At 44.0% G+C, this 27,744-nt stretch overlaps 7 protein-coding genes across 8 annotated transcripts in view; all 7 read right to left on the bottom strand.

Moving 5' to 3' along the window:
• Positions 1-4,014: 4,014 nt before the first annotated feature.
• On the bottom strand, positions 4,015-4,389 carry LOC308154277 (histone H2B-like; the record flags this gene model as incomplete). The annotated part of the gene is made up of 1 exon (XM_080527443.1): positions 4,015-4,389. One exon carries the CDS (start codon positions 4,387-4,389, stop codon positions 4,015-4,017), a length of 375 nt encoding a protein of 124 aa, XP_080383569.1.
• Positions 4,390-6,266: 1,877 nt separating this feature from the next.
• Positions 6,267-6,641, bottom strand: LOC308152911 (histone H2B-like; the record flags this gene model as incomplete). The annotated part of the gene is made up of 1 exon (XM_080525983.1): positions 6,267-6,641. One exon carries the CDS (start codon positions 6,639-6,641, stop codon positions 6,267-6,269), a length of 375 nt encoding a protein of 124 aa, XP_080382109.1.
• A 668-nt stretch (positions 6,642-7,309) lies between these two features.
• On the bottom strand, positions 7,310-7,621 carry LOC308152937 (histone H4; the record flags this gene model as incomplete). Its single annotated transcript, XM_080526009.1, has 1 exon — positions 7,310-7,621. The coding sequence occupies one exon, from the start codon at positions 7,619-7,621 to the stop codon at positions 7,310-7,312; it is 312 nt and encodes a 103-aa protein (XP_080382135.1).
• An 8,409-nt stretch (positions 7,622-16,030) lies between these two features.
• LOC308154278 (histone H3.2) lies at positions 16,031-16,441 on the bottom strand (the record flags this gene model as incomplete). Its single annotated transcript, XM_080527444.1, has 1 exon — positions 16,031-16,441. The coding sequence occupies one exon, from the start codon at positions 16,439-16,441 to the stop codon at positions 16,031-16,033; it is 411 nt and encodes a 136-aa protein (XP_080383570.1).
• Positions 16,442-17,413: 972 nt separating this feature from the next.
• Positions 17,414-17,800, bottom strand: LOC308152885 (histone H2A-like; the record flags this gene model as incomplete). Its single annotated transcript, XM_080525957.1, has 1 exon — positions 17,414-17,800. The coding sequence occupies one exon, from the start codon at positions 17,798-17,800 to the stop codon at positions 17,414-17,416; it is 387 nt and encodes a 128-aa protein (XP_080382083.1).
• Positions 17,801-18,884: 1,084 nt separating this feature from the next.
• The window catches only part of LOC308152857 (histone H1-like), a gene marked incomplete at both ends in the record, with an annotated part of 32,076 nt that continues 23,216 nt past the window's right edge, over positions 18,885-27,744 (bottom strand). The window contains one exon of one of the 2 annotated variants that reach the window (XM_080525929.1): positions 18,885-19,449. In XM_080525929.1, coding sequence (XP_080382055.1) covers positions 18,885-19,449 — 565 coding nt within the window. Of the gene's footprint in view, positions 19,518-27,744 lie in introns of those variants that run through there. The other variant, XM_080525928.1, reaches the window with a different exon arrangement.
• Positions 21,304-21,678, bottom strand: LOC308152904 (histone H2B-like; the record flags this gene model as incomplete). The annotated part of the gene is made up of 1 exon (XM_080525976.1): positions 21,304-21,678. One exon carries the CDS (start codon positions 21,676-21,678, stop codon positions 21,304-21,306), a length of 375 nt encoding a protein of 124 aa, XP_080382102.1.

The following is a 27,744-nucleotide window of genomic DNA, read 5'->3' on the forward strand; positions in this document are numbered from 1 at the left end:
TGGTCCAGTGAAATGTCAGGATCATTCTCTGCCACCAAGGAAGCTCTTGCAAATGCAACCATGCTAGCACATCCAGTGCCAGATGCCCCCATTGCCTTGACATCTGATGCCTCAGACCGCGCAGTTGGTGCTGTTTTAGAGCAGCAGATTGACGGGGTTTGGCAGCCTCTCGCTTTTTTTAGCCGGCAGCTCCGTGCTAGTGAGCAGAAATACAGCACGTTCGACCGTGAGCTACTAGCCCTTTACCTGGCAGTCAGACATTTCCGTTTCCTCCTAGAGGCTCGACCATTCACTGCTTTTGTAGACCACAAGCCTTTAACTTTTGTCATGTCTAAACTGTCGGAGCCATGGTCAGCCAGGCAACAGCGTCATCTCTCCTACGTTTCTGAATTTACTACAGACATACAACATGTAGCAGGAAAGCAGAACGTCGTGGCTGACTGCCTTTCTCGCACCTTCACAAGCACCGTCCACCTCGGCATCGATTATGCCCGCATGGCTGTGGACCAAGATGCAGACCCTGACATTCAGGCCTTTCGGACGGCGACTACAGGGCTTCGGTTGGTGGATGTCCCTTTTGACGATAAGGGTACGACACTGCTATGCGATGTCTCTACTGGCCAGCCCCGTCCTCTGGCACCCAAGATGTGGAGACGGAAGGTTTTCGATGTCATACATGGCTTGTCACACCCAGGCCGGAAGCCATCACAGCGTCTGGTGACAGAAAAATTTGTCTGGCATGGCATGAAGAAGGACATTCGCGACTGGGTCAAAACATGCATCGCATGCCAGCTCACAAAAGTCCATCGACATGTGAAGGCACCATTGGAGCAGTTCACAGTCCCAGAAAGGCGCTTTGACCACATCAACGTGGATTTAGTTGGACCTCTTCCTCCTTCTGGAGGGTTCACCCATCTCTTGACAATGGTGGACAGAACGACACGGTGGCCAGAGGTGGTTCCACTGTCGGGAACAACGACAGCTGAGGTGGCCCGCGGATTCATTGGTACTTGGACCTGGTACATTGGTACTTGGACATTGGTACTTGGACCTGTGTGGTGACTAGACACCCACTGAGTGATCAGGGCGAATTCACTACATTACCCAGGTGCCTTAGCAGGGTGATGAGGTGTATTTAAGGCGACCAGGAAGTGTGAATGAGGAAGTGAATGCAGAGTGTGCAATAAACACAGCTCTTGTTTACACATTAACCATGTGCTCCTAGTCCTTCTTCATATCCCTCAAACCAACAACTACACGTTTTTACTTTTCAAAAGATTGCATATATTTTGTATTGACTATAAAATAGTATTAATGCATTTAAACATTGAGACAAGAAGCTGTCTTCTGTACCCGCTCTTTGGGGTAAGTAGTACAGACAAATCTGTTTACTTGGAGCTGGTGTATTTGGTTACGGCCTTGGTGCCCTCGGACACGGCGTGTTTGGCCAGCTCACCGGGGAGCAGCAGACGCACGGCGGTCTGGATCTCCCTGGAGGTGATGGTAGATCCACATGTGAACGCCGTTTAAACTATTATTATATGTTATTATTTATTTTAAATCCACCTGTCCCGAGAAATTGGTCATGCGTATGTATGCAGTGTAGTCACTCCTGTCCATTATATTAATAGAGGAAACCGTTTTGGACAACTAGTGAGCAACAAACAAGTGAGGAACAAAAAAGGCGCGCAAAACCTCCGGCGCGTTCAAGGACTGGAGTCTTTGAAAATTGTAACATCGAGTAATTGATACATATGCCTTATACATGCTTGTTATGTTATGTATACTTTCTGCCTGTTTTAACCTGCTGTGGCTTTCACTCTTGTATTATGTTTTATTTGTGTTTTCTTCCTTGTTATGTAAAGCACTTTGTGACCCTTGGTCTGGGAAAGGTACTGTATAAATACATTGTACTTACTTGTTACAATACACAGTCAGTACAGCATATACCCAGTGAGCAATAGACGTCTTTTCAACCTCGCGTCTACAATATAAACCAATATAGACCAGCTATATTACGGCTATATTTTCTACTTATCTTAAATGCATGAAAACCGTTATTAAACCCCTCTAAACTGTCAGAATACGTCCCAGACGTCATGTAGTATGAGATTCCATGTAGTCTAGCATAGTTATTCATGCGGAAGTGGTGGTTTAAATTGCGTCTATACGTCGCTGTCCTTTAACCCAGATAAATGCGGTCTGTGTCTAAACCTGTTTTAGTCTAGCAGCACGCTGAGTTTAAATTAATACCCTAAACGCCTGTAGATTGTCAAAATATGTACCAGACCGTCATTTAGTCTGAGATTCCATGTAGTCCAGCATAGTTATTCATGCGGAAGTGGTGGTTTAAATTGCGTCTATACGTCGCTGTCCTTTAACCCAGATAAATGCGGTCTGTGTCTAAACCTGTTTTAGTCTAGCAGCCCGTTGAGTTTAAATTAATACCCTCAACGCCTGTAGATTGTCAAAATATGTACCAGACCGTCATTTAGTCTGAGATTCCATGTAGTCCAGCATAGTTATTCATGCGGAAGTGGTGGTTTAAATTGCGTCTATACGTCGCTGTCCTTTAACCCAGATAAATGCGGTCTGTGTCTAAACCTGTTTTAGTCCAGCAGCACGTTAAGTTTAAATTAATACCCTAAACGCATGTAGATTGTCAAAATATGTACCAGACCGTCATTTAGTCTGAGATTCCATGTAGTCTAGCATAGTTATTCATGCGGAAGTGGTGGTTTAAATTGCGTCTATACGTCGCTTTCCTTTTACCCAGATAAATGCGGTCTGTGTCTAAACATATTTTCTACTTATCTCAAATGCATTAAAACCGTTATTACCCATTCTATTGTCCTTACGCTCTACTCTATGACTATGAGGCTGGGAAGACAAATCGGCAACACACTACATGAACTGAATTGAGATTATATAGAAAAATAGTCATAGTACCTGGTGTTGATGACTGCGGAGGAGAGTCTATCATTGTAGAGTCATCAGTGGCTTTTCAAACAAAGATCAAAGCACATGAACAACTTTAAACAGGAACAAGTAGCACAGAATGAGAGGAAAGACCAGTTATATTTTAAAAATACAAACGCATTGCTTACAGGCATATTATTCTTTGTCCTTTTCTTTTAATTCAAAGACGTTTTGAATACATGTAACCGGTTGGTTATTATTTCCAGTTTGCGGTTAATGTAATTTTGGTTAACAAATGCTTTCTTTCGCTACGATTGGAGACGGGTTACCACGTGACCATGGGACGTATTGAATTTCCCGGTTGGAACAGTGAAAAGTAGTATTTTTGTGATGTTTTGTACATTGGCACTACATTATTATTGTTAAAGCACTATTTTCTATTATTATTATATAGTGGAATGCCTAGAAACTATTGTTGTGGTTAAACCGTGACCTACATTGACGTGCCAGAGAATGACTACCCTCCCTCGAAACCATCGCGAATATCGCTTCTCGGCCTTTTGGCTAAGATCAAGTGTATCTGTTCTTATCAGTTTAATATCTGATACGTCCCTTACCCGGGGACGTTATATTAAATTGATTTTTGGAGCAGGGAGATGGAATAGGGGCTTGCTCCGTCCACACCACGCATCGACCTGGTATTGCAGTACCTCCAGAAACATAATATTTCAACGGCATTTCAAGGTCTAAATATAGGCCAAATTGGAAATTGAAACAACGTCTATGTTTAGACGTTGAAATTCCGTTGAAACATAGACAGGGAAACAACGTCTATGTTTCAACGGCATTTCAACGTCTAAACATAGACGTTTTTTAAATTTCCAATATGGCGGATATTTAGCCTCGATTTCGCCTAGACGTCTACGGGCCATTTAGACGTTGTTTAGACGTCTAATCAACGTAAAATTGCTCACTGGGTAAGTTCAACTGATTTGTAACACGCAAGTTCAACTCACTATGGAATTGCTTTTATTGATAGGGTGGGTGGCTCTTAAAAGAGCCTTTTGGGGGTAAGTAATACAGACGAAAATCGGTTTACTTGGAGCTGGTGTACTTGGTCACAGCCTTGGTGCCCTCGGACACGGCGTGTTTGGCCAGCTCACCGGGGAGCAGCAGACGCACGGCGGTCTGGATCTCCCTGGAGGTGATGGTACGACGCTTGTTGTAGTGGGCCAGGCGAGAGGACTCGCCGGCGATGCGCTCGAAGATGTCGTTGACAAAGGAATTCATGATTCCCATGGCCTTGGAGGAGATGCCGGTGTCGGGGTGGACCTGCTTCAGGACCTTGTACACGTAGATAGCGTAGCTCTCCTTCCTGGACTTTCTGCGCTTCTTGCCGGTTTTGCTGGCGGTCTTGGTGACGGCTTTCTTGGAGCCCTTCTTGGGCGCAGGCTTCGCAGGCTCAGGCATGATGATGAAAACAGCTCGTTACTTCTCAGAAACGAATGAAAGGGTGGAGGTAGTGCAGCCGCTATATAAAGGGGGAGCTATGCAAAGTAGGCGACTCCTGACACTAGATTCTATTGGTCGAGTCTGGTTCTGAACAACATTTGAAAAAACACTCGTTGTCCAGTTAGCCAGGTTGTCTAAGAATCACCTATCCACCAGTCATCATAAGAAAAATACATCTATGCTAGGACCAGGCAGTCACAATGCTAGAAAAAGGAAGAATTACATGTTTTCATTATTAACTTATTTACTGTGGAGAAACCTGTACTGGGAGGTAGTGGGGATTAAGAGGTCTTTGGGAGGGATATCACTTAAGGACTGGAGTCATTGAAGATTGTAACATCGAGTTATTAAACACCAGTACTATATAATATATACTATACCATACTATAACGTCGACTTCATTGTAGCACGTCAGCTCAAAACACGATGGAATTGCTCTTTTATTGACTTGTCACACTGACTTGGCCAGTTAATGACATAATGGGGGTGATATGAAGGCATATCGATAGATAAGTGGGCATGTCTTGGCGGTAGTGGTAGGCTAACTTATTGATTGTACGAGATTATCCACATGTGAACGCCGTTTAAACCATTATTATATTCATGATTTATGTTTAAATCCACCTGTCCCGAGAAATTGGCCATGCGTATGTATGCAGTGTAGTCACTCCTGTCCATTATATTAATACCGGAAACCGTTTTAGACGACTAGTGAGTACACTACTCCAGCAGTTGAAAGAAACAATGGCAGAGTGGAAAAACAAAAAAGGCGCGCAAAACTTCCGGCGCATTCAAGGACTGGAGTCTTTGAAAATTGGAACATCGAGTAATTGATACATATGGCTTATACAGGCTTATGTTATGTATGCTTTCTGCCTGTTTTTAACCCTCTGTGTCTTTCACTCTTGTATTATGTTTTATTTGTGTTTTCTTCCTTGTTATGTGAAGCACTTTGTGACCCTTGGTCTGGGAAAGGTACTGTATAAATACATTGTACTTACTTGTTACAATACACACAATCAGTACAGCATATACGTTCGACTGATTTGTAGCACGCGAGCTCAACTCACTATGGAATTGCTTTTTTTTGATGGGGTGGGTGGCTCTTAAAAGAGCCTTTTGGGGTAAGTAATACAGACGAAAATCTGTTTACTTGGAGCTGGTGTACTTGGTCACGGCCTTGGTGCCCTCGGACACGGCGTGCTTGGCCAGCTCACCGGGGAGCAGCAGACGCACGGCGGTCTGATTCTCCCTGGAGGTGATGGTAGATCCACATGTGAACGCCGTTTAAACTATTATTATATTTTATTATTTATTTTGAATCCACCTGTCCCGAGAAATTGGCCATGCGTATGTATGCAGTGTAGTCACTCCTGTCCATTATATTAATAGAGGAAACCGTTTTGGACAACTAGTGAGCAACAAACAAGTGAGGAACAAAAAAGGCGCGCAAAACCTCCGGCGCGTTCAAGGACTGGAGTCTTTGAAAATTGTAACATCGAGTAATTGATACATATGCCTTATACATGCTTGTTATGTTATGTATACTTTCTGCCTGTTTTAACCTGCTGTGACTTTCACTCCTGTATTATGTTTTATTTGTGTTTCTACTTGTTATGTAAAGTACTTTGAGACCCTTGGTCTGGGAAAGGTGCTGTATAAATACTGTATAATTGTACTTACTTGTTACAATACACACAATCAGTACAGCATATAAATTCGACTGATTTGTAGCACGCGAGGTCAACTCACTATGGAATTGCTTTCTTTTTTTTGATAGGGTGGGTGGCTCTTAAAAGAGCCTTTTGGGGTAAGTAGTACAGACGAAAATCTGTTTACTTGGAGCTGGTGTACTTGGTTACGGCCTTGGTGCCCTCGGACACGGCGTGCTTGGCCAGCTCACCGGGGAGCAGCAGACGCACGGCGGTCTGGATCTCCCTGGAGGTGATGGTACGACGCTTGTTGTAGTGGGCCAGGCGAGAAGACTCACCGGCGATGCGCTCGAAGATGTCGTTGACAAAGGAGTTCATGATTCCCATGGCCTTGGAGGAGATGCCGGTGTCGGGGTGGACCTGCTTCAGGACCTTGTACACGTAGATGGCGTAGCTCTCCTTCCTGGACTTTCTTCGCTTCTTGCCGGTTTTGGTGGCGGTCTTGGAGACGGCTTTCTTGGAGCCCTTCTTGGGCGCAGGCTTCGCAGGCTCAGGCATGTTGATAGGGGCTCGTTACTTCTTAGAAACGAATGAAGAAGCGGCAAACGCACACCCGAAATATAAAGGTGGGGCTATGCAAATTAGGGGGTTGCTGACATCCACTTCCAAAGCTCTAGCCTGCCTCGCGGGTAAATACATTATCTGCGCACGCGCGAGCTCCTCCCCCCCACCCCTTCCTTACTTTTTCACTCTGCTGTCGGGTTGCCTTGTTTCCGATGGCGATATGAACATGAAAACGTCAAGAGGAAGATTGAGAATGATATACATAGAACACCAAGTCCCCCAAACTCCCAACCAGCCTAGCGATTACTACCAGGAATTGTCCTTTTGGGATGGTACAAGGGCATGCATTATTATTATCACTAGATGCGCAATAGAAAAAGGGGCTGCACTGTGTTGTGTGCGTAATAATCCATATTAACCATTTTCTTTCTACAGTGCACATGTGGGATGGTCATTTCTAGTCGTGGAATGCCAAGACTACGCATTTACTTGCGTTGACATTGATTTGGCAACGTATGTTTTTTTCATGACAGCTATACCCGTTGAATGTACAGGCCTGACAAAATGTGTTATAACAATGGAATCAACTCTCTTGTGTGGAGATGGGTGGCTCTTAAAAGAGCCGTTGTTTTTTGTAGGGGGTGGTTGAGTTTACGAATAGTTTAGCCGCCGAAGCCGTACAGAGTACGTCCCTGGCGTTTCAGAGCGTATACAACATCCATGGCGGTGACGGTCTTCCTCTTGGCGTGCTCGGTGTAGGTGACGGCGTCACGGATCACGTTCTCCAGGAAGACCTTCAACACACCGCGGGTCTCTTCATAGATCAGACCAGAGATGCGCTTCACACCCCCACGGCGAGCCAGGCGGCGGATAGCGGGCTTCGTGATTCCCTGGATGTTATCACGGAGAACTTTGCGATGACGCTTGGCGCCTCCCTTTCCGAGTCCCTTTCCTCCTTTACCTCTTCCAGACATGTTGAGTTCAGTACGATTATGAGTTCGATGAAGTTGTGGGGTGAATTTATCTCAGCTACGAGGACGTGATTGAGACCAGGCTGTACAGGAAGCGCGCGCTATCGCTTGCCTCTTTTTCTCTTGTGGGGAATTTTTGTAGAGGGAGGAGCTTCTACTAGGGACAACGTTTGGCATTACGGGCATTATTGAAGCAAAAGGACATCGCGCACACACACGCACACGCACACACACACACACACACACACACACACACACACACACTCACAATCAGTAAAAGAACATAACATTAATCAAGATGTTTGGAATGGTCTGATAAGATTGACTCCTTACAACAGCACATGGTCAAATTTAGACACTATTATGACTGCAACCATTTCAATCTTTTAGCAATGTTGAAGTAGGAAATGTAGGCTCAACTGATCTATTTTGTGGAGCTCTGCCCCATAGGAGAGCTCTGCTCCTATTGGTTTACTCCTATAGGTAGCCAATGACTGAATTATTTATTGATTTATTCAGGGGGGGTGAGAGAGACTGTTTTGCCCTGCCCGGTAAAGACAAGGGCACTCTGAGAGGAGATTGCGAATCTGCTGGCAAAGGGTGCAATGGTCCTAGTCCCCAGGGACCAGTGGTTTGTACTCCCCCTCAATCTGCTGGAGCTTGAGGCAGTCAGACTGATTGCTCAGCTCAACTGCTAAAAAAAAACACTTCCCACCTACACTTAATTTCCCGCCTATTTGCACACGCCTTATATGGCTCTCCCACTCTATCTCTTCTGATCTCTTCTTTCTCCTCCCAAAATGAGAGAGAGATAGAGATGTACTAATTAAAAGTCACTCAGACCAGTTGCACCGTGGAGTCATCCTTAACTAGCATAAACCTGTCATAGCTGACCACAGTGATAACCACTGGTGATAACATTTTTGGGTGGGGCACAGGTTATGGGGGCATGCTCCACGGGGAAGAATATCAACTTTAAAATCTGGATTTACAGTCGATTTTAGCATGAGAATATATATAACTTAATTATTTGTATATATAACTTATTAAAGGGCAAACACAACAAAAACATAATGCACAACAACTGACAAATCAACTGGAATAGTCTTTGTTAGCAGAGTAGACCTAATGTTAACAGAATGGACTTATACTCTTTGTCTATCTGTGCAGCGGTAAGGTGAATAATTCTAGCAGTACTGTCCAGACAGTTGTCTTGTTTAGCCATTCAACTAGGCATTATTTATTCAATGGAGAAAGACATGGAACACAATGCAATTGTGATAATAAATGTGTTCTTTGTTACTTCTTTAATTAAATTAAAGTGTACCTTTCTATTATCATACAATATTTCCTTGAACATGTAAACTCTATAATCATACAGTTGTCTTTCTATTAGTTGTCTCTGTCATACTGAACTGTTTGTTATCATCCTGAACTATCTCTGTTGCTCACCTCACTTCAGTTCTGTCTCTATTGCTCTCCTCTCCTGTTGTCTGTCTCTCTGTTGCTCTCCTCTCCTGTTGTCTGTCTCTCTGTTGCTCTCCTCTCCTGTTGTCTGTCCGAATATCGGTTGTTAAGTCACGACGTGTTTCCGGGTCCAAAGTTGGCTGAGGCGCTGTCTTCGAAATGCCGCAATAATAATAATAATTAATTATATTTATATAGCGCTTTTCCGAGGCTCAAATACCCTGACAATATGGGGAAAACGGGAAAGTGCTGTGTCCCTTGTTGTATGAATAGATCCCAGTCTAAAAAACGATTAAACTGTCATTCTACCGCTGTAGTATACTCAGACCCGTCACCAGGGCCCAGTCTTAGGGTGGGCCAATGAACTGCATGGGGGGGCACAATTAGTATTAACTATTTTATATAATCCGATATGCTATGGTATTCGTCATGCAACACTGACATGCATAGTAGGTTGCAGAGGCTAAATTGGACACGTAGCCTACCGATGAAGACTAGACCTAAAATTATCAGAATGCAGCAAATAACATAACAATAAACACAGGCGAAGCTGGTTTATTACAAGGCCTTGTCGACCCGAGTAGGCCTAAGCAAAAATTATTTGAATGCAAGTTACTTTATAGCGTGGAGAGGCCAAGTTGTGCATTACAATGCGCACAGGTCAACAATTGGCACCAACCCGGCACACTTACAAGAACAAGAATTAAATAAATGCCAGGGATAGCCTACGTAACTAAAATTAGGAGACTGGCACGCAATCAGTGCACTTCCAAAAGGGATACAGTATGACCGACCGATCGTGTGATCATCACATTAAAACCACCCATCTACAGCAAATAGGATCAGCCAGATCCTCATCATTGAACACGTTATACACAAAGCACATTAAATATAGCATAACCGTGCAAACAGCTCATCTCTCCAGTTGAAAAAGCTGTCGAGAATACAACTAGCAAAACATCACCACGGCGTGTGCTCACACGGACACACACACACACACACACACACACACACCCGGCTCAGAAAAGAAGGAGGCGGCGTTTTTCAGTGCTGAATCTCCTCATCAGTAAGTCCTTCCACTCATCCTTGAACTTGTGGGTGAGGTCCTTTTCGAAGGCAAGCTGAATCAGTTGAGCCTTGCGCTTGTGCAACATGCTGCGCCGATGCTCAGAGAAAACATTTTTAAGTGTTGAAAAATAGTTTTCACAAGTCGCGGTAGACGCTCCCAAAGTTAGGGCGAGTGTATAAGCTTGGATGACAGTTGGCATGGCCTGGAGTGCTGAGTGGAATGTATACTGAGAATATTGGCTATTGTCCATTGTCCATGGGCAATAGCCCTTTGGGGGGAAACGAGGTGTCCTCCATCTTCTTTACCAGGAACCCACCACGAGCCACAGCATATTCAGATTCAACCACTTCAGTTCGAGCTAATCTTAGGAGAGGAGTGACCTTCGATGGATCCATGAAATCCTCGGCCTCTGGGTTTAAAGCAGCCAGCGCACCAATGAGCTTGCAGCTGCGCTCTCCAAAACGCGCATCCATCTCTCCTTGCACAGCATCAATAACACTGTAAAACACTCTCAGGAACTCTGTCTTTTCGCCAGTGTCCCTCTGTGACTGTCCAACCGTTCCTTCAACTACAAATGCACCAAAGCTCTTGTTAATTGTGCGTCTTCTCTTAGTTGGACAGCTGGGACCAGCCTCGTCAGTGGCTGAGGCTGGAGGAGAGCAGAGGTCCCAGAGCACAGTAAACTCATCCTCTGTGCGCAGTGATTTTATGCATTCAGATGCACTGTTCACAAGAGTAACCGCAGTGAACAGGTCCATGTTCTCGCTTTGTAGCAGTCTGTTTGGTGGCTCGAAAAGTAACAAAACTTTCATCGGGGGGCTAGCAAGGCTAGTAGTAGCCCTAGCCCTAACAGTTGGGCTAGTAGGACTTACCTCACTAGTGGTAGCCGTCGGTGTGCTAGTGTCAGGCTGCCCACAGTTGCTAATGCTGGTGCTACGTATGTCCATCGGGGTTGGGTGCAGCTGCACCTTTCGAGGATTTACCGGTAATCCACTTTCTTATATCCATCTTTATTCAAAAAGCTTTATCCATCAAAAAGCGCAGATTTCACTCAACTGCTCAGTGCTCACCTGCCTCACACAACTGAAATGGCGGGAGCAGCAGCGTGCGTAACGTGCAACTTTCAACTTTCAACTTTCAAATGATTGGTTGTCACTAGAATCCCGTCCAACAAAATGAAAAACACACTATTGTTTCTCAATTTTAATGTCTTCATTTAACATAAAATATTTTTTTTTTTTTTTTATTTTATTTTTTAATATCTGGCTGCCAGTTGGGGGGGCACCAGCACGTCTGTGGGGGGGCCTGGCCCCCTGAGGCCCGCCCATAGTGACGGGCCTGAGTATACTGGTATTCTGGTGCGGAGAATTTCTGGTTTGAACCCGGAAATTGCAAAACGTCACGTTTGACTTCAGACTTAACAACCGGATATTCAAGGCTCTCAAGTCTCACGCATTTTTAAATTTGTACTACCCCTAGTGGTAGTGGCCCTAGGCTGCAGCCTAGGTAAACCTATAATCTGCGCATGCCCCGACTCCTCCCCTATGTATTTTCACAGTGAATTTTACACACACACACAGATAAAATGTTTATTGTATTGGAGGATTTTTAATGAATGCTGATAGGCGCCGACAGAATATCAGCCGCATTTTATGAATAAACAATGTTTATTTAAAAAAATATTTTACAAGTAGCAACTACGAAGTGGGGCTGCGTTGGAAGGTGGGGAAGGTATAAGGTTCAGAGATAGGAAATGTTAGGATATTTATAGCATAGCATAGAGTACAGCACAGTGTTTTATTTGTATAGTATAGTAGAGAGTCTCAGCCCTCCGATTCCTGGGGGTGCACATACAGGATGACCTGTCCTGGAAGAACAACACAACAGCCACCATCAAGAAGGCACAACAGCGGCTCTACATCCTGAGAGTCCTCAGGAAGGAACACATCAAGCAGGAGATAATGGTGGCCTACTACCGCGGCGCAGTGGAGAGCATCCTCACCTACGGCATCTGCAACTGGTTCTCCAGCTGCACAACCGCGGAGAGAAATGCGCTACAGAGAGTCGTGAGAACAGCCCAGAAGATCACCGGCGCCCCCCTCCCCTCTCTGGAAGAGCTGTACAACACACGCTGTCTCAGGAAGGCCTCCAAGATCTCCAGAGACCCAACCCACCCTGGGTACGAACACTTTACCCGGCTGCCCTCGAAAAGGCGGTACAGGACCATGGCCGCAAGGACAAACAGACTGAAGCACAGCTTCTACCCCAGGGCCATCCAGGCCCTGAACACAGCAAAGACCTAGGTTCTGGGCCCTGGACAGTCTGGACGGATTGATGGCAGCTGCTGGACTGAAAAAATCAGGTGTAGTGCTGAGGCACAAATATGTACATTTCTAGCCTGCAAACTGCGATACTTCAAATGAATGTGCAATAACACTATGTGCAATATGACAACCCTAGTCGTCTATCTGTACAGTATAGTATAGTGGATAGTGTACATAGCCTTTATTTATGTAAACCAGCTCCTTCCCTTCTTGTGTTTTTTTTTTTCTTTCCTAGCACCAGGGGAGCCACCCCTCCTAAATGTCGTTGTTTGGTACCTGTACTATAGCAATGACAATAAAGACCATTCATTCATATAGTATAGTGGATAGTGTATATAGCCTTTATTTATGTAAACCAGCTCTTTTCCCTTCTTGTTTTTAGTATTTTTTTCCTAGCACCAGGGGAGCCCCCCCTCCTAAATTTCGTTGTATGGTACCTGTACTGTATTAATGACAATAAAGACCATTCATTAATTCATTAATTCATTCATTTTCGGACTTTGTCTACATGTTACGGTACATGTGGTAATACGGTACATGTGTGAAAACTAGGGTTAGGGTTAGGTGCTACGTTGACTTGGTACATGCTGGCATGTCTAACCCTACCCCTACCCCTAACCCTACCCCTAACCCTAACCCTAACCTTAACTGTAGCACCCTAGCACCTAACCCTAACCCTAGTTTTCCCACATGTACCGTAACATACACACTAAGATTGAGCAGAAACAGGCAGGGGCTCCTACTTCTACTGCCATCTACACGAGTTCTGCTGTACTGAAAGTACAGCAGACAATTCAACAATTCACCTTTATAGCATGTGACCTCATATTGTGCTGAAACTAATTAGGGCATAACAGAATCAAATCTATTGTTTTGGTTAAAAGATGTCGGATTAAAACTCCGACATCTCCGGATCCGGTCCATGGGCCTTAGTTGGACCACGTCTGCTCTAGTCCTTTTAACTTCAGACCACGGTCCTAATCATCACTTTGCTCTAGTCCCTTTAACTTCAGACCAATGTCCTAATCATCACTTTGTGTACAGTACATAATGTGTGTGTAATATGATATGAAGTGAATGTTTTCTCTTTCTGTGAATGTGTTTGTGTGTCTGTAGTGAATGCAGTGGATATCTTACTACCACCAGAGCCCCAGACCAGAGCCCAGTTTTCACAAGGTGAGTCTCTTTATCCTGAAGTAGCTAATTAACTGATACTCTCCACAAACCCTGAGATATAATTAGAGAGATCTAGGAGGGGGAGAGACTCATGAAAAACAGGCTCGATATCTTACTCCTCTTATTTCTCTGATTTGGTCTCTGCTCTTCTCCCAGATGCCTGTGAGCTCACACTGGACCCAGACACACCATGCAGTGAATTCGGGAGACACACGCCATGCAGTGAACATTGGGAAAGACAGGTACCAACCCCAGCCTCCAGAGAGATTCAATAGGGGGTCTCGGTATGTGCTGCGTAGTTATCAATGGTAACAAAGGGTGGGAGCCGCCACCGTTGAAAAAAGTCCTGCCAACCTACTTGCCACCCCAGTTACACAGACCAACTGATATAATTTGTTGTATTTTTATTATTGGATCTTTATTTTATTTTTTTAAACTGTTGCACCCTATTTCATGCACCCGAATGGTTGCACCCTATTTCACGTGGAGAGATTTGAATTTGCCTGCTGAGCTGTCTCTTGTGCTGTGCGGTGTGCCTGTTCAGGTAATGTTAAATGTGGTTTTAATTAATTATTATGTTATTACGTTTAGAATTCATTACCTAATGGATATGTTTAGTCAATTAATGGATGTTTTGTTCATCAATGTAACGTTATTTGCTAAGTTATGAAGCGAATAAGTTTTGCAGTTCAGCTGTTAGCACTAGCTAAGTTAGCTAGCTATTTAGCTAGCTAGATATCGTAAGGGTCTCTCTGGACGCTGTTACTGGGAGGTTGAGAGGAGTGGTCAGCAGTGTTGCCAGATTGGTCTGATGTTTACCAGCCCAATAAGTGCTCAAAATCCGCCCAAATTGATAAAAACCAGACCAAATATTATAGCATAGAATATATAATAATTATACATATCAAAAACGAATAGAATAGAGTAAACAAAGGGACTGCTCAAATACCAAAAATAATATTTGTTGATTGTTTCGATTAGCAATGCTGTGTTCATGTTCAATGCAATGGCAAAATATGATCATGGAAGATAACCTCAATTCAATCATGGTATTATCATATGAAATCCATTTCCATGTGACATCCTCTATAGTCTCAATGAATGTGCCTTTTTAAAACCAACCCCCAATTGAATTGGCAATATAATAAAATGTGTTAATTTTACATTAGCATGGTCTGCAATTAAACACACATTAGCATGGTGATCACAGCATATTTAACACAGTTAACACAGTCTCTGTCAAGTTATTTTAAAACATTTTTTTTCATGGGAAACCAGGCCAAATTCTGTCCACCAGCCCAAGCCCAATTTTACCAGCACAATGCAACCTAAACTAGCCCAATTGGGCTGGAAGGGGTCTTTGGGCCTTGTTGGGGTGACAGTGCTGAGCTGTGTAATATTAGAGCTCCCCATAAGTGAGTGATGCTTTATCATAACCTACTATTCTGTATTCTGTGATTTGGTTTTAAGAGTAATATGTAATTATTTCCCACTTCAATGAATCTCAGAGGGTTGACTCTCAGATTGAGCTCTCTCTGTGAAATCTAGAATCTGAGATTATTGAAGCCCAATCCTGTGATGGTGTCAACAGTCAGAGGATGTTCATATCTGGTCAGACTGGACCTCTATTACATATTCCTGGGGTCAGGTCATCTTCATTTGAATGATCCAATGATTGCCAATAGGACATTTGTTTTCAATGTTTTCTCAATAAACTGTAAAAGAGATTATTTTATTTTTTAGAGATTATTATTATTATTTTCTACATTTAAATGTTTTCCTTGTACAATGTAAATGACCCTAACCATCAAATCAGATTAAACTTTATTTACAATACATACTGTGGCACATTTCATTCACATATGCGGTATAGCCTAACGTGTTTTAATAACCCTGACATATTCAACACAATACAACATGCTTTTATAATCATGTGCTCATTGTGTGTGGATTTATGGCAAATTCTTCTAATTTAATCCATTTTAAATTGAGTCTATAACACCACATAATGTGGAAAATTGAAGGGGTCTGAACACTGTATATATAGGATTCTTAATAGGACTGGTTGTTAACCTACAGAATACACTGACTGACCCTGATTTACTTCGGATTATTTTACATAAGGAGTGCTTATCATAGTTAGACCATCACAACGAATTCACACATTAAGGCCTTATGCTGTTGTGAATTGGCCTACATGTATTTCGGTTACCGAGATGGCACGGTCAGCATCCCTGCAGGCTACTCATTTGAGTGGTATAACCTATAGATTAACGCCCTACACGGGTGGTAAATAGAAACACGCCTTTGAGGGAAATATTGAGGTGGCTCTTAAAAGAGCCTTTGGGGATCTACTGTTAGATCAGGGTGGTGATCTTAGGCGCGCTCTCCACGGATACGGCGGGCCAGCTGGATGTCTTTGGGCATGATGGTGACTCTCTTGGCGTGGATGGCGCACAGGTTGGTGTCCTCGAACAGACCAACCAGGTAAGCCTCGCTAGCCTCCTGCAGGGCCATCACAGCAGAGCTCTGGAAGCGCAGGTCGGTCTTGAAATCCTGGGCGATTTCTCTCACCAGGCGCTGGAAGGGCAGCTTGCGGATCAGCAGCTCGGTGGACTTCTGGTAACGACGGATCTCCCTCAGAGCCACGGTGCCGGGCCTGTAACGGTGAGGCTTCTTCACGCCGCCGGTGGCCGGGGCGCTTTTACGGGCAGCCTTGGTGGCGAGCTGCTTCCTGGGGGCTTTGCCGCCGGTGGATTTACGAGCGGTTTGCTTGGTTCTGGCCATGACGATATCTTCCTTCGTTCAGTTGGAGTATAACCAATCTCAACAGAACGTTGTACATTTATAAACCCCCAGTCGTGCCCCGATTGGTTGGCGACTATAGACGAGCTCATTGGCTCGTTGGCGCCTCCTTCTCCGGCTGCCATTGGACACGAGCACCGTCCACAAATTCAAACACTTATACCCTGCCGCGCGCTTCCTTTGTTTGGCCCCTCCCCCAAACCGTTGGCTTCAAAGAGATGTAATTCCGATATCTTTTGTCAATGATAATCTATCCTTTAAATTATTATTTTTTAAAGCCAAAACAAATGTGAAGATACAAAAAAGTATGTAATGTACGACTATATGAATACAAATGAACAAGAACAGTGTAAACATTATGTACAGAGATCAGCGTGGTGCAGACACTTATTTGTCTTTACGGTGGTTGTGTGCCATTGGACGTCCTTTAATCTCGCTGCTGTTGTGGACATTGTTGTCCTCTATCCTTAATCTATAACTTCATCATTGTCCTCTATTCTAAATCTATAATTTCATTATTGTTGTCCTCTATTCTAAATCTATAATTTCAACATTGTTGTCCTCTAATTTTAATCTAAAGTTTCATAACTAGTTGTCCTCACCCAGTTCATACAAATGATGAACCAACAAACGCAAACTATTATTATGGAAGAACAAGGTCCACTACACAAGGAAGGGGTGATGTTTAAAACCGTAAAAAAGGACTAAACGTTATTTAAAATGCTGAGGCAGTGACATCACGAGGATGTTTTCTGCCCAACCCTGTGTAATATGTATGGGTGCGTTCTCTGCCTCGTACATTAAATCACAATTAGTGTTCTTCACAACATGAAACACTCATAACGCAGACAAACAGTGGAGGGAGAGATGGACTGCACTTTTGGAGAGAGAAGTGGTTGGCTCTTAAAAGAGCCTTTGGGGTTAAGTAGTGGGGTCAAAGCCGTAGTATAACTTTTACTTGGCTTTGGCGGGCTTCTCGGTCTTCTTGGGGAGCAGCACTGCCTGGATGTTGGGCAGCACACCACCCTGAGCGATGGTCACACCGCCCAGCAGTTTGTTTAGCTCCTCGTCGTTACGGACGGCCAGCTGCAGATGACGGGGGATGATACGAGACTTCTTGTTGTCGCGGGCGGCGTTGCCGGCCAACTCCAGGATCTCAGCAGTCAGGTACTCGAGCACGGCGGCCAGGTAAACCGGTGCGCCGGCGCCCACACGATGGGCATAGTTGCCCTTGCGTAGGAGCCTGTGGACACGGCCCACAGGGAACTGAAGCCCGGCGCGAGAAGAGCGGGTCTTTGCCTTTGCTCTGGCCTTGCCTCCAGTTTTGCCTCTCCCTGACATGGTGACGGTTTAGCGGGATCTCAAACAAGATGAAGAAAATAATTTCAGATAACAGTTCCGCCGCTTGGAGCGTCGTTCTTATAGCTCGCCTTGACGGCGTTCATTGGCCACTGGGTCGATGTCACCTCATCCAATCAAGAGACAGAGATTGTGACACTTCTGTCTTTGTGAGTTTCCCTCGCGCGCCAGAAATCGAAGTTTAAATCAAACTCGTCCCACGTAATAATAATAATAATAATAATAATAATAATAATAATAATAACTTTATTTGTATAGCGCTCTTCCTGCAAACGTTGCAGCTCAAAGTGCTTTAATCATTATATAATCTTAATTTAATTATTTAGTCATTTAAAGGCAATATTTAAAATATGGGTTTTTAGTCTTGACTTGAACATATGCGCTGAGGTTGCATCCCTAATGTAAACTGGCAGTGGAGACACAATTTGGGTGCATAAAATGAGAATGCAGCCTCAACAAATCTCTTCTTTTGTACATGTGGTACACAGAGAAAACCAGCGTCAGAAGACCTGACATGACATATTCAATATACTAAAACTAGTATATGTCATAATATAATAATAATAATAATAATAATATATAATTGATACGTATATAATATGTACATTGTGAAGTGCGTTCCCAGCTCTCTGTAGTACGTTACTCCTGACTGAGCGAAAAGTGTTCTGTTATCTCCCGCCTTTCTGTCCAAATATAACGTATTGGTGTAACGGAAAGAGGAACTAACTGTATATGTTGATATTATATGCAACTTTATCATTATGGACACTGTCATACCCCCACCATCCTCTCCCGCACACAGATCTACCGAGTGACACTTTATAGCGTCAAAGTGTAAACTAGACCTAGATGTCAAATCTCTCATTACTGCTCATTATTTACTCAATAAGTAAAACCATGATTGTCGTGTGTGTAAGTCCGTGGTTGACACTGGTGTAAAATACTAAAATAAACACTCGACTTTTCCTGTCGTCATGGATGATAATGCGTTTTTACGAAAATCTGGGTGGCTCTTAAAAGAGCCTTTTTGTGGTACAAATGGTGTCGGAAAGAACACTTTGAATGTTTACTTCTTCTTTGGGGCTGCCTTCTTTGCCTTGGGCTTCACCGTTTTGGGTTTGGCTACCTTGGGCTTGGCTGCCTTGACGGCCTTTTTGGGGCTCTTAGCCGGAGCCTTCTTGACCGGTGTGGCCTTCTTGACTTTCTTGGGGCTCTTGGTGGCCTTCTTGGTGACTGCCGCGGGCTTCTTTGCCTTCTTGGGAGACTTCTTGACCGCAGCAGCGGGCTTCTTTGCCTTTTTCGGAGACTTCTTGGCAGCGGCGGGCTTCTTTGCGGCCGCCTTCTTGGGTTTCGGGGCGGCGGCTTTCTTCGCCGGCTTCTTGACCGCCTCGGCGGCTTTCTTGTTGAGCTTGAAAGAGCCGGAGGCCCCGGTGCCCTTGAGCTGGAGCAGAGTGCCCTTGGTGACGAGGCTCTTGACGGCGACCTTGACGCGGGAGTTGTTCTTCTCCACGTCGTAACCACCGGCAGACAGCGCCTTCTTGAGCGCGGCCAGAGAAACACCGCTCCTCTCCTTGGATGCGGACACGGCCGTCACGATGAGCTCGGCGACGCTGGGGCCAGCTTTCTTGGGCCTGGTTGCTGCCTTCTTCTTGGGGCTCTTGGCCGGCGCGGGGGCTGGTGCTGGTGCGACTTCTGCCATGTCTGTAGAAAGTCTCGTTCGTTCCGGTAAACCAACTAGTCTGCAAATCTGCTCTGTGAGAATGAAGCTCAACCCGGAGCAGGGGGCTGTCCTTAAACGCGGCATGAGAACCGTGCAGACTCAGCCATCCCTGCTCAGCAGTCGTAGCTGCCGAAATGTTTGGGCGCCTGTGTTTTCTCCTCGCGAATAACGGGCCAAAAGTCACCCGTGGTGCCGAGTTGAGGTCCAAATGCAAACGGGCCAGCGAGCAGACTTGCCTCCGGTTAGCATAAAGTCATGTGAGCCGCGAAGGCCTCGTGAGTTTTGTTGTGACTCGATCAAAACCCCACCGTTGCACCGTCGGAGGGAGCGGTGCGCACAGCTTTTCCTGTGTTATTTGTCTCCTAAAGTGGCTAAAAGTGCATATGATTGCGACCAGCACTCGTTGTCCAGGTAGCCAGGTTGTCTGGCAAGGGAGTACAAAGGTTGAGGGTCCCCCGATGTGGTGCGGGGTGTTATAAATATGAGCTCTTTTGGTGGTCGTGAAACACAGTCGCGGGGATGGGGCTGAGAGCTTGTCCGTATAGGTGATTTTTCAGATGGTGTCCCTCTCCCTCCCATTAAATCTAGACAAGACAGGTGAAAGCCATAGATAGACTATGCTTGCTGCATGTCGATTCTGAGGAATCAATTGCGATATTATCACCAGAATTGTGTTGAGGACATCAGCAGCCTTATGATGAATATGTTCGGCTACTAAACTAGTTGGTAACTAGCTGAAATTGCAATCATAACTTTGTTTGTAAATAAATAAATAATAATAGTAATAAGTAAATTCAATAAATTAAATGTGCTTATGTATGTGTTGTTTATCGATGGTGACGTAGTCAGCCTGCCTCCTCTCTCCATGTGTTTGTGGGTCTTTGTGGACCGGGGTGTTTAAATTACATCACATTTGTAATGTAACATAATATAATATAATGGTTCTGCCGCTGCTTGGCTGTCCTTGAGCCTCGTATTAATCGTATGAATATTCACCAATAATACAATAATAGACATAGACAAGATATGCATGACCGAACTCGTTCACATCATTGGTTCTTGAGGTTCTGTCCAGGTAGCTGACTAGTGAGCCTGCATCAACCTTAATGCTATTCAAGTGCAAGAAGATTACATTTGTCTTCGCCGTTTAAGATACACACATTCATCTGCTGTGGAGCAGTAGCAGGCGGTCTGATTCTCCCTGGAGGTGATGGTAGATCCACATGTGAACGCCGTTTAAACTATTATTATATTTTATTATTTATTTTAAATCCACCTGTCCCGAGAAATTGGCCATGCGTATGTATGCAGTGTAGTCACTCCTGTCCATTATATTAATAGAGGAAACCGTTTTAGACAACTAGTGAGCAACAAACAAGTGAGGAACAAAAAAGGCGCGCAAAACCTCCTGCGCGTTCAAGGACTGGAGTCTTTGAAAATTGTAACATCGAGTAATTGATACATATGCCTGTTATGTGCTTTCTGCCTGTTTTAACCTGCTGTGGCTTTCACTCCTGTATTACTGTTTTATTTGTGTTTTCTTCCTTGTTATGTAAAGCACTTTGAGACCCTTGGTCTGGGAAAGGTGCTGTATAAATACTGTATAATTGTACTTACTTGTTACAATACACAATTAGTACAGCATATACATTCGACTGATTTGTAGCACGCGAGGTCATCTCACTATGGAATTGCTTTCTTTTTTGATAGGGTGGGTGGCTCTTAAAAGAGCCTTTTGGGGTAAGCAGTACAGACGAAAATCTGTTTACTTGGAGCTGGTGTATTTGGTTACGGCCTTGGTGCCCTCGGACACGGCGTGCTTGGCCAGCTCACCGGGGAGCAGCAGACGCACGGCGGTCTGGATCTCCCTGGAGGTGATGGTAGAACGCTTGTTGTAGTGGGCTAGACGAGAGGACTCGCCGGCGATGCGCTCGAAGATGTCGTTGACGAAGGAATTCATGATTCCCATGGCCTTGGAGGAGATGCCGGTGTCGGGGTGGACCTGCTTCAGGACCTTGTACACGTAGATGGCATAGCTCTCCTTCCTGGACTTTCTGCGCTTCTTGCCGGTTTTGGTGGCGGTCTTGGTGACGGCTTTCTTGGAGCCCTTCTTGGGCGCTGGCTTCGCAGGTTCTGGCATGTTGATAGTGGCTCGTTACTTCTCAGAAACGAATGAAGAGGCGGCAAACGCACACCCGTAATATAAAGGTGGGGCTATGCAATATAGGCGGCTACTGACATCCACTTCCAAAGCTCTAGTCTGCCTCGCGGGTAAATACATTATCTGCGCACGCGCGGGCTCCTCCCCCCACCCCTTCCTTACTGTTTCACCCGGCTGTCGGGTTGCCTTGTTTCCGATGGCGATATGAACATGAAAACGTCAAGAGGAAGATTGAGAATGATATACATAGAACACCAAGTCCCCCAAACTCCCAACCAGCCTAGCGATTACTACCAGGAATTGTCCTTTTGGGATGGTACAAGGGCATGCATTATTATTATCACTAGATGCGCAATAGAAAAAGGGGCTGCACTGTGTTGTGTGCGTAATAATCCATAATAACCATCTTTCTAGGGTGCAAATGTGGGATGGTCATTTCTAGTCGTGGAATGCCAAGACTACGCATTTACTTGCGTTGACATTGATTTGGCAACGTATGTTTTTATTCATGACAGCTAAACCCGTTGAATGTACAGGCCTGACAAAATGTGTTATAATAATGGAATCAACTCTCTTGTGTGGAGATGGGTGGCTCTTAAAAGAGCCGTTGTTTTTTGTAGGGGGTGGTTGAGTTTACGAATAGTTTAGCCGCCGAAGCCGTACAGAGTACGTCCCTGGCGTTTCAGAGCGTATACAACATCCATGGCGGTGACGGTCTTCCTCTTGGCGTGCTCGGTGTAGGTGACGGCGTCACGGATCACGTTCTCCAGGAAGACCTTCAACACACCGCGGGTCTCTTCATAGATCAGGCCAGAGATGCGCTTCACACCCCCACGGCGAGCCAGGCGGCGGATAGCGGGCTTCGTGATTCCCTGGATGTTATCACGGAGAACTTTGCGATGACGCTTGGCGCCTCCTTTTCCGAGTCCCTTTCCTCCTTTACCTCTTCCAGACATGTTGAGTTCAGTACGATTATGACTTCGATGAAGTTGTGGGGTGAATTTATCTCAGCTACGAGGACGTGATTGAGGCCAGGCTGTACAGGAAGCGCGCGCTATCGCTTGCCTCTTTTTTTCTTGTGGGGAATTTTTGTAGAGGGAGGAGCTTCTACTAGGGACAACGTTTGGCATTACGGGCATTATTGAAGCAAAAGGACATCGCGCACATACACACACACACACACACACACACACACACACACACACACACACACACACACACACACACACACTCACAATCAGTAAAAGAACATAACATTAATCAATATGTTTGGAATGGTCTGATAAGATTGACTCCTTACAACAGCACATGGTCAAATTTAGACACTATTATGACTGCAACCATTTCAATCTTTTAGCGATGTTGTAGTAGGAAATGTAGGCTCAACTGATCTATTTTGTGGAGCTCTGCCCCATAGGAGAGCTCTGCTCCTATTGGTTTACTCCTATAGGTAGCCAATGACTGAATTATTTATTGATTTATTCAGGGGGGGTGAGAGAGACTGTTTTGCCCTGCCCGGTAAAGACAAGGGCACTCTGAGAGGAGATTGCGAATCTGCTGACAAAGGGTGCAATAGTCCTAGTCCCCAGGGACCAGTGGTTTGTACTCCCCCTCAATCTGCTGGAGCTTGAGGCAGTCAGACTGATTGCTCAGCTCAACAGCTAAAAAAAAACACTTCCCACCTACACTTAATTTCCCGCCTATTTGCACACGCCTTATATGGCTCTCCCACTCTATCTCTTCTGATCTCTTCTTTCTCCTCCCAAAAGGAGAGAGAGATAGAGATGTACTAATTAAAAGTCACTCAGACCAGTTGCACCCTGGAGTCATCCTTAACTAGCCTAAACCTGTCATAGCTGACCACAGTGATAACCACTGGTGATAACATTTTTGGGTGGGGCACAGGTTATGGGGGCATGCTCCACGGGGAAGAATATCAACTTTAAAATCTGGATTTACAGTCAATTTTAGCATGAGAATATATATAACTTAATTATTTGTATATATAACTTATTAAAGGGCAAACTGCAAACACAACAAAAATATAATGCACAACAACTGACAAATCAACTGGAATAGTATTTGTTAGCAGAGTAGACCTAATGTTAACAGAATGGACTTATACTCTTTGTCTATCTGTGCAGCGGTAAGGTGAATAATTCTAGCAGTACTGTCCAGACAGTTGTCTTGTTTAGCCATTCAACTAGGCATTATTTATTCAATGGAGAAAGACATGGAACACAATGCAATTGTGATAATAAATGTGTTCTTTGTTACTTCTTTAATTAAATTAAAGTGTACCTTTCTATTATCATACAATATTTCCTTGAACATGTAAACTCTATAATCATACAGTTGTCTTTCTATTAGTTGTCTCTGTCATACTGAACTGTTTGTTATCATCCTGAACTATCTCTGTTGCTCACCTCACCTCAGTTCTGTCTCTATTGCCCTCCTCTCCTGTTGTCTGTCTCTCTGTTGCTCTCCTCTCCTGTTGTCTGTCTCTCTGTTGCTCTCCTCTCCTGTTGTCTGTCTCTCTGTTGCTCTCCTCTCCTGTTGTCTGTCTCTCTGTTGCTCTCCTCTCCTGTTGTCTGTCTCTCTGTTGCTCTCCTCTCCTGTTGTCTGTCCGAATATCGGTTGTTAAGTCGCGACGTGTTTCCGGGTCCAAAGTTGGCTGAGGCGCTGTCTTCGAAATGCCGCAATAATAATAATAATTAATTATATTTATATAGCGTTTTTCCGAGGCTCAAATACCCTGACAATATGGGGAAAACAGGAAAGTGCTGTGTCCCTTGTTGTATGAATAGATCCCAGTCTAAAAAACGATTAAACTGTCATTCTACCGCTGTAGTATACTGGTATTCTGGTGCGGAGAATTTCTGGTTTGAACCCGGAAATTGCAAAACGTCAAGTTTGACTTCAGACTTAACAACCGGATATTCAGGGCTCTCAAGTCTCACGCATTTTTTTTATTTTTTTACTACCCCTAGTGGTAGTGGCCCTAGGCTGCAGCCTAGGTAAACATATAATCTGCGCATGCCCCGACTCCTCCCCTATGTATTTTCACAGTGAATTTTACACACACACAGATCAAATGTTTATTGTATTGGAGGATTTTTAATGAATGCTGATAGGCGCCGACAGAATATCAGCCGCATTTTATGAATAAACAATGTTTATTTTTAAAAATCTTTTACAAGTAGCAACTACGAAGTGGGGCTGCGTTGGAAGGTGGGGAAGGTAGTAGGGTGTTAGGTCAGGTGACAGAATGTGGACGCTAGGAAGAATTCGACAAAAATAACATGAACTACAAATATCAAATGCACTTTTGTGGCAATTATATGACAATATATTGTTACATTTCAACATTAAAATATACCTCTATATGTTTTTTTAAGTGTTGTATTATTTCGTCAACATCCGTTTTAATAATCACAAGTTATGAGATTATGTTTACAGCGACAGACCCGTCGAACGCTCGGTTTCGTGAGATTTCACTTTTTAGTGATCGCCGCAAAACCTAGTGTGGTCAGACATCTTTATTTCGCAAACTGCAGTAATAAAAACTGGACTGGAGTCAAGTGAGTTTTCCTTGGCAAGACTCATCCCGACCTCCACAAGTGTGTTGTGAAAGCAGACAACGAATATTGACTGAAATACAAGGTAAGTACCATTTCACTTCGATGTTATGACAGGATTTTTTACAGATATGTATTCACAACATAGCTTGTTAGAAACTGCAAGTTCTAAGCTACATTTTGATATACAGGTTGTTAGTGGTTGACCCAGATCCGTAATGCAATCCGGGTTTTCTATGTGATAGCAAGCGCTGAAACAAACGAGCTGTCAGTGGATCAAAGCGGCAGAAGCTAGCGGCCGGCAGAGATAACGTTCGCTTGCTTCAATTTGATGATAATAATAATAATACTACTACTACTACTACTAATAATAATAATAATAACAACTTCTATTTGTACTCTCTCTCTCTCTCTCTCTCTCTCTCTCTCTCTCTCTGTCTCTGTCTCTCCCTTTCTCTCTCTCTCCCTCTCCCTTTCTCTCTCTCCCTCTCTCTCTCTCTCTCTCTCCCTCTCCCTTTCTCTCCCTTTCTCTCTCTCCCTCCCTCTCCCTCTCCCTTTCTCTCCCTCCCTCTCCCTCTCCCTTTCTCTCTCTCCCTCTCTCTCTCTCCCTCTCCCTCTCCCTCTCCCTTTCTCTCTCTCCCTCCCTCTCCCTCTCCCTCCCTCTCTCTCTCTCTTTTCCTGCAAACGTTTCAGCTCAAAGTGCTTTAATCATTATATAAATCATCATTGAATTATTTAGTAATTTAAAGAGGGGTTTTTAGTCTTGACTTATATTTAAAATATTTAATGTTTAGTTTAGCTAAACTAATCACTGTCATACAAAGCTGTAGCTAGCTAGATATATTAGTTACTGGAGCTTCTGCTGAGAGAGAGAGAGAGAGAGAGAGAGAGAGAGAGAGAGAGAGAGAGAGAGAGAGAGAGAGAGAGAGAGAGAGAGAGAGAGAGATGTGCTTATTCTCTGCGATTGAGTGAGTGAGAGAGGGAGAGAGCAAGAGAGAGACGCGCTTCTGCTCTGTGAATGAGAGAGAGAGAGAGAGAATTGGTCTGTGAGATCTCTGGTATCTAAAATAAATGTAAAAAAACCTGATCTGACTGATTATCCAAGTATAACCTGATGCCACATTAAAGCAGTTTAATGCAATTCTGACTGTTGTTATAGTGGTGGTCAAAATTATTGGCACCCTTGTTAAAGAAAGGTTGTTGTATTAAATCATATGTATCCTCACTACACAATGCATAACAATGATGTTTGATTATTGACCTTAAATTAAAATTCTTACAAAAAATTGAAACAAAAAACTGTATGATCATGAACGTTTCCATGTCTCCTTTTTCCAGATTTGGTGGGGTACAATGGATTGTGCATCCAGTGACGCTGAGGAGTCAGGCAGCCTTACCAATGATACAGTGCTCAGTCTGCGAAATAAACATGGGATGTCAAAAGAACTGTACAATGCAGTGAGACAGCTGATACCTCAAACGGAGGTTAATGATCCTGCCTTATACATGTGTGTGAGCAGGATGCACAAAGCCGTCACTCAGTTGAAGAAAGGGAAAAATAAAGAGGAGGTGACAAGATATCTCCAACAGCCATTTAAAATCCCAGTAGCAAGGAAAGACGATGAGAAAGGCCAAGATAAAAAAAAAACAGACTCACAGTTAAACAAAGCAGGAAAACTAATGAAGAAAATAATCACAGGGCTAGAACATGAAAACTCCAAACTAAAAGAGGAAAAGGAACATCTGGAGGTTAAGCTGGAGGGCACTGTAGAAAAGGACAAATCAGAACTGGAGAAAGCACAGTCAGTATGCAAGACATTAACAGCAACATTGGACGTGACAAATAAAGTAGCTAGAGTGAGTGCAAAGGTTGCAACAAGCAAGGTGCGCAACCTCAACAAAAAATTAAAGACAAAAGTAGAGCAGGTAAAAACACTAAAAGAAACCATTAAAGGATTATGTCAAAAGTTAAAAGATGCAGAGAAAGAAAAAGAAATTGCAGAGAAGGAACAGACAACATTTGAGGAAAGACAGAGAGAAACAGAGAGAAAGCTTGATGAACTCAAACGGAAAATGAAATCCTCTGTTGACAGTTGTCGCAAAAAGAAAAGAAAAATGACAGACAAACAGACCAAGGAAATGCAGGACCAGGAAGACCTGAATAACACATTATTGGAGCTGGAGGAAAAGCAAAAACTAATTGAAAAAGAAAAAAAAGAGTTAGAGCAACTTAAATGCATAGACACAATTATCACCTTTGAAGACGGGAGATACACTAATGAAATCCGGGAGGTCGTAATGGCTCTCTTATCGATGAACGTCTCAATGAGAAAAGTTGATGCAGTGATTAAGACTGTGCTAAACAGGTTGGCTGGGCAAGATGTCCAAAAGATCCCAAGCAACTGGCTGAAATCACAGCTTCTGCTTGAAGCTAGAGGTCTGGCAGACATCCAGGTACGAACTCAGA

Source organism: Nansenia antarctica (assembly GCF_963989245.1).
Source record: "Nansenia antarctica genome assembly, chromosome: 3".
In the NCBI taxonomy this organism is placed as follows: domain Eukaryota; kingdom Metazoa; phylum Chordata; class Actinopteri; order Argentiniformes; family Microstomatidae; genus Nansenia; species Nansenia antarctica.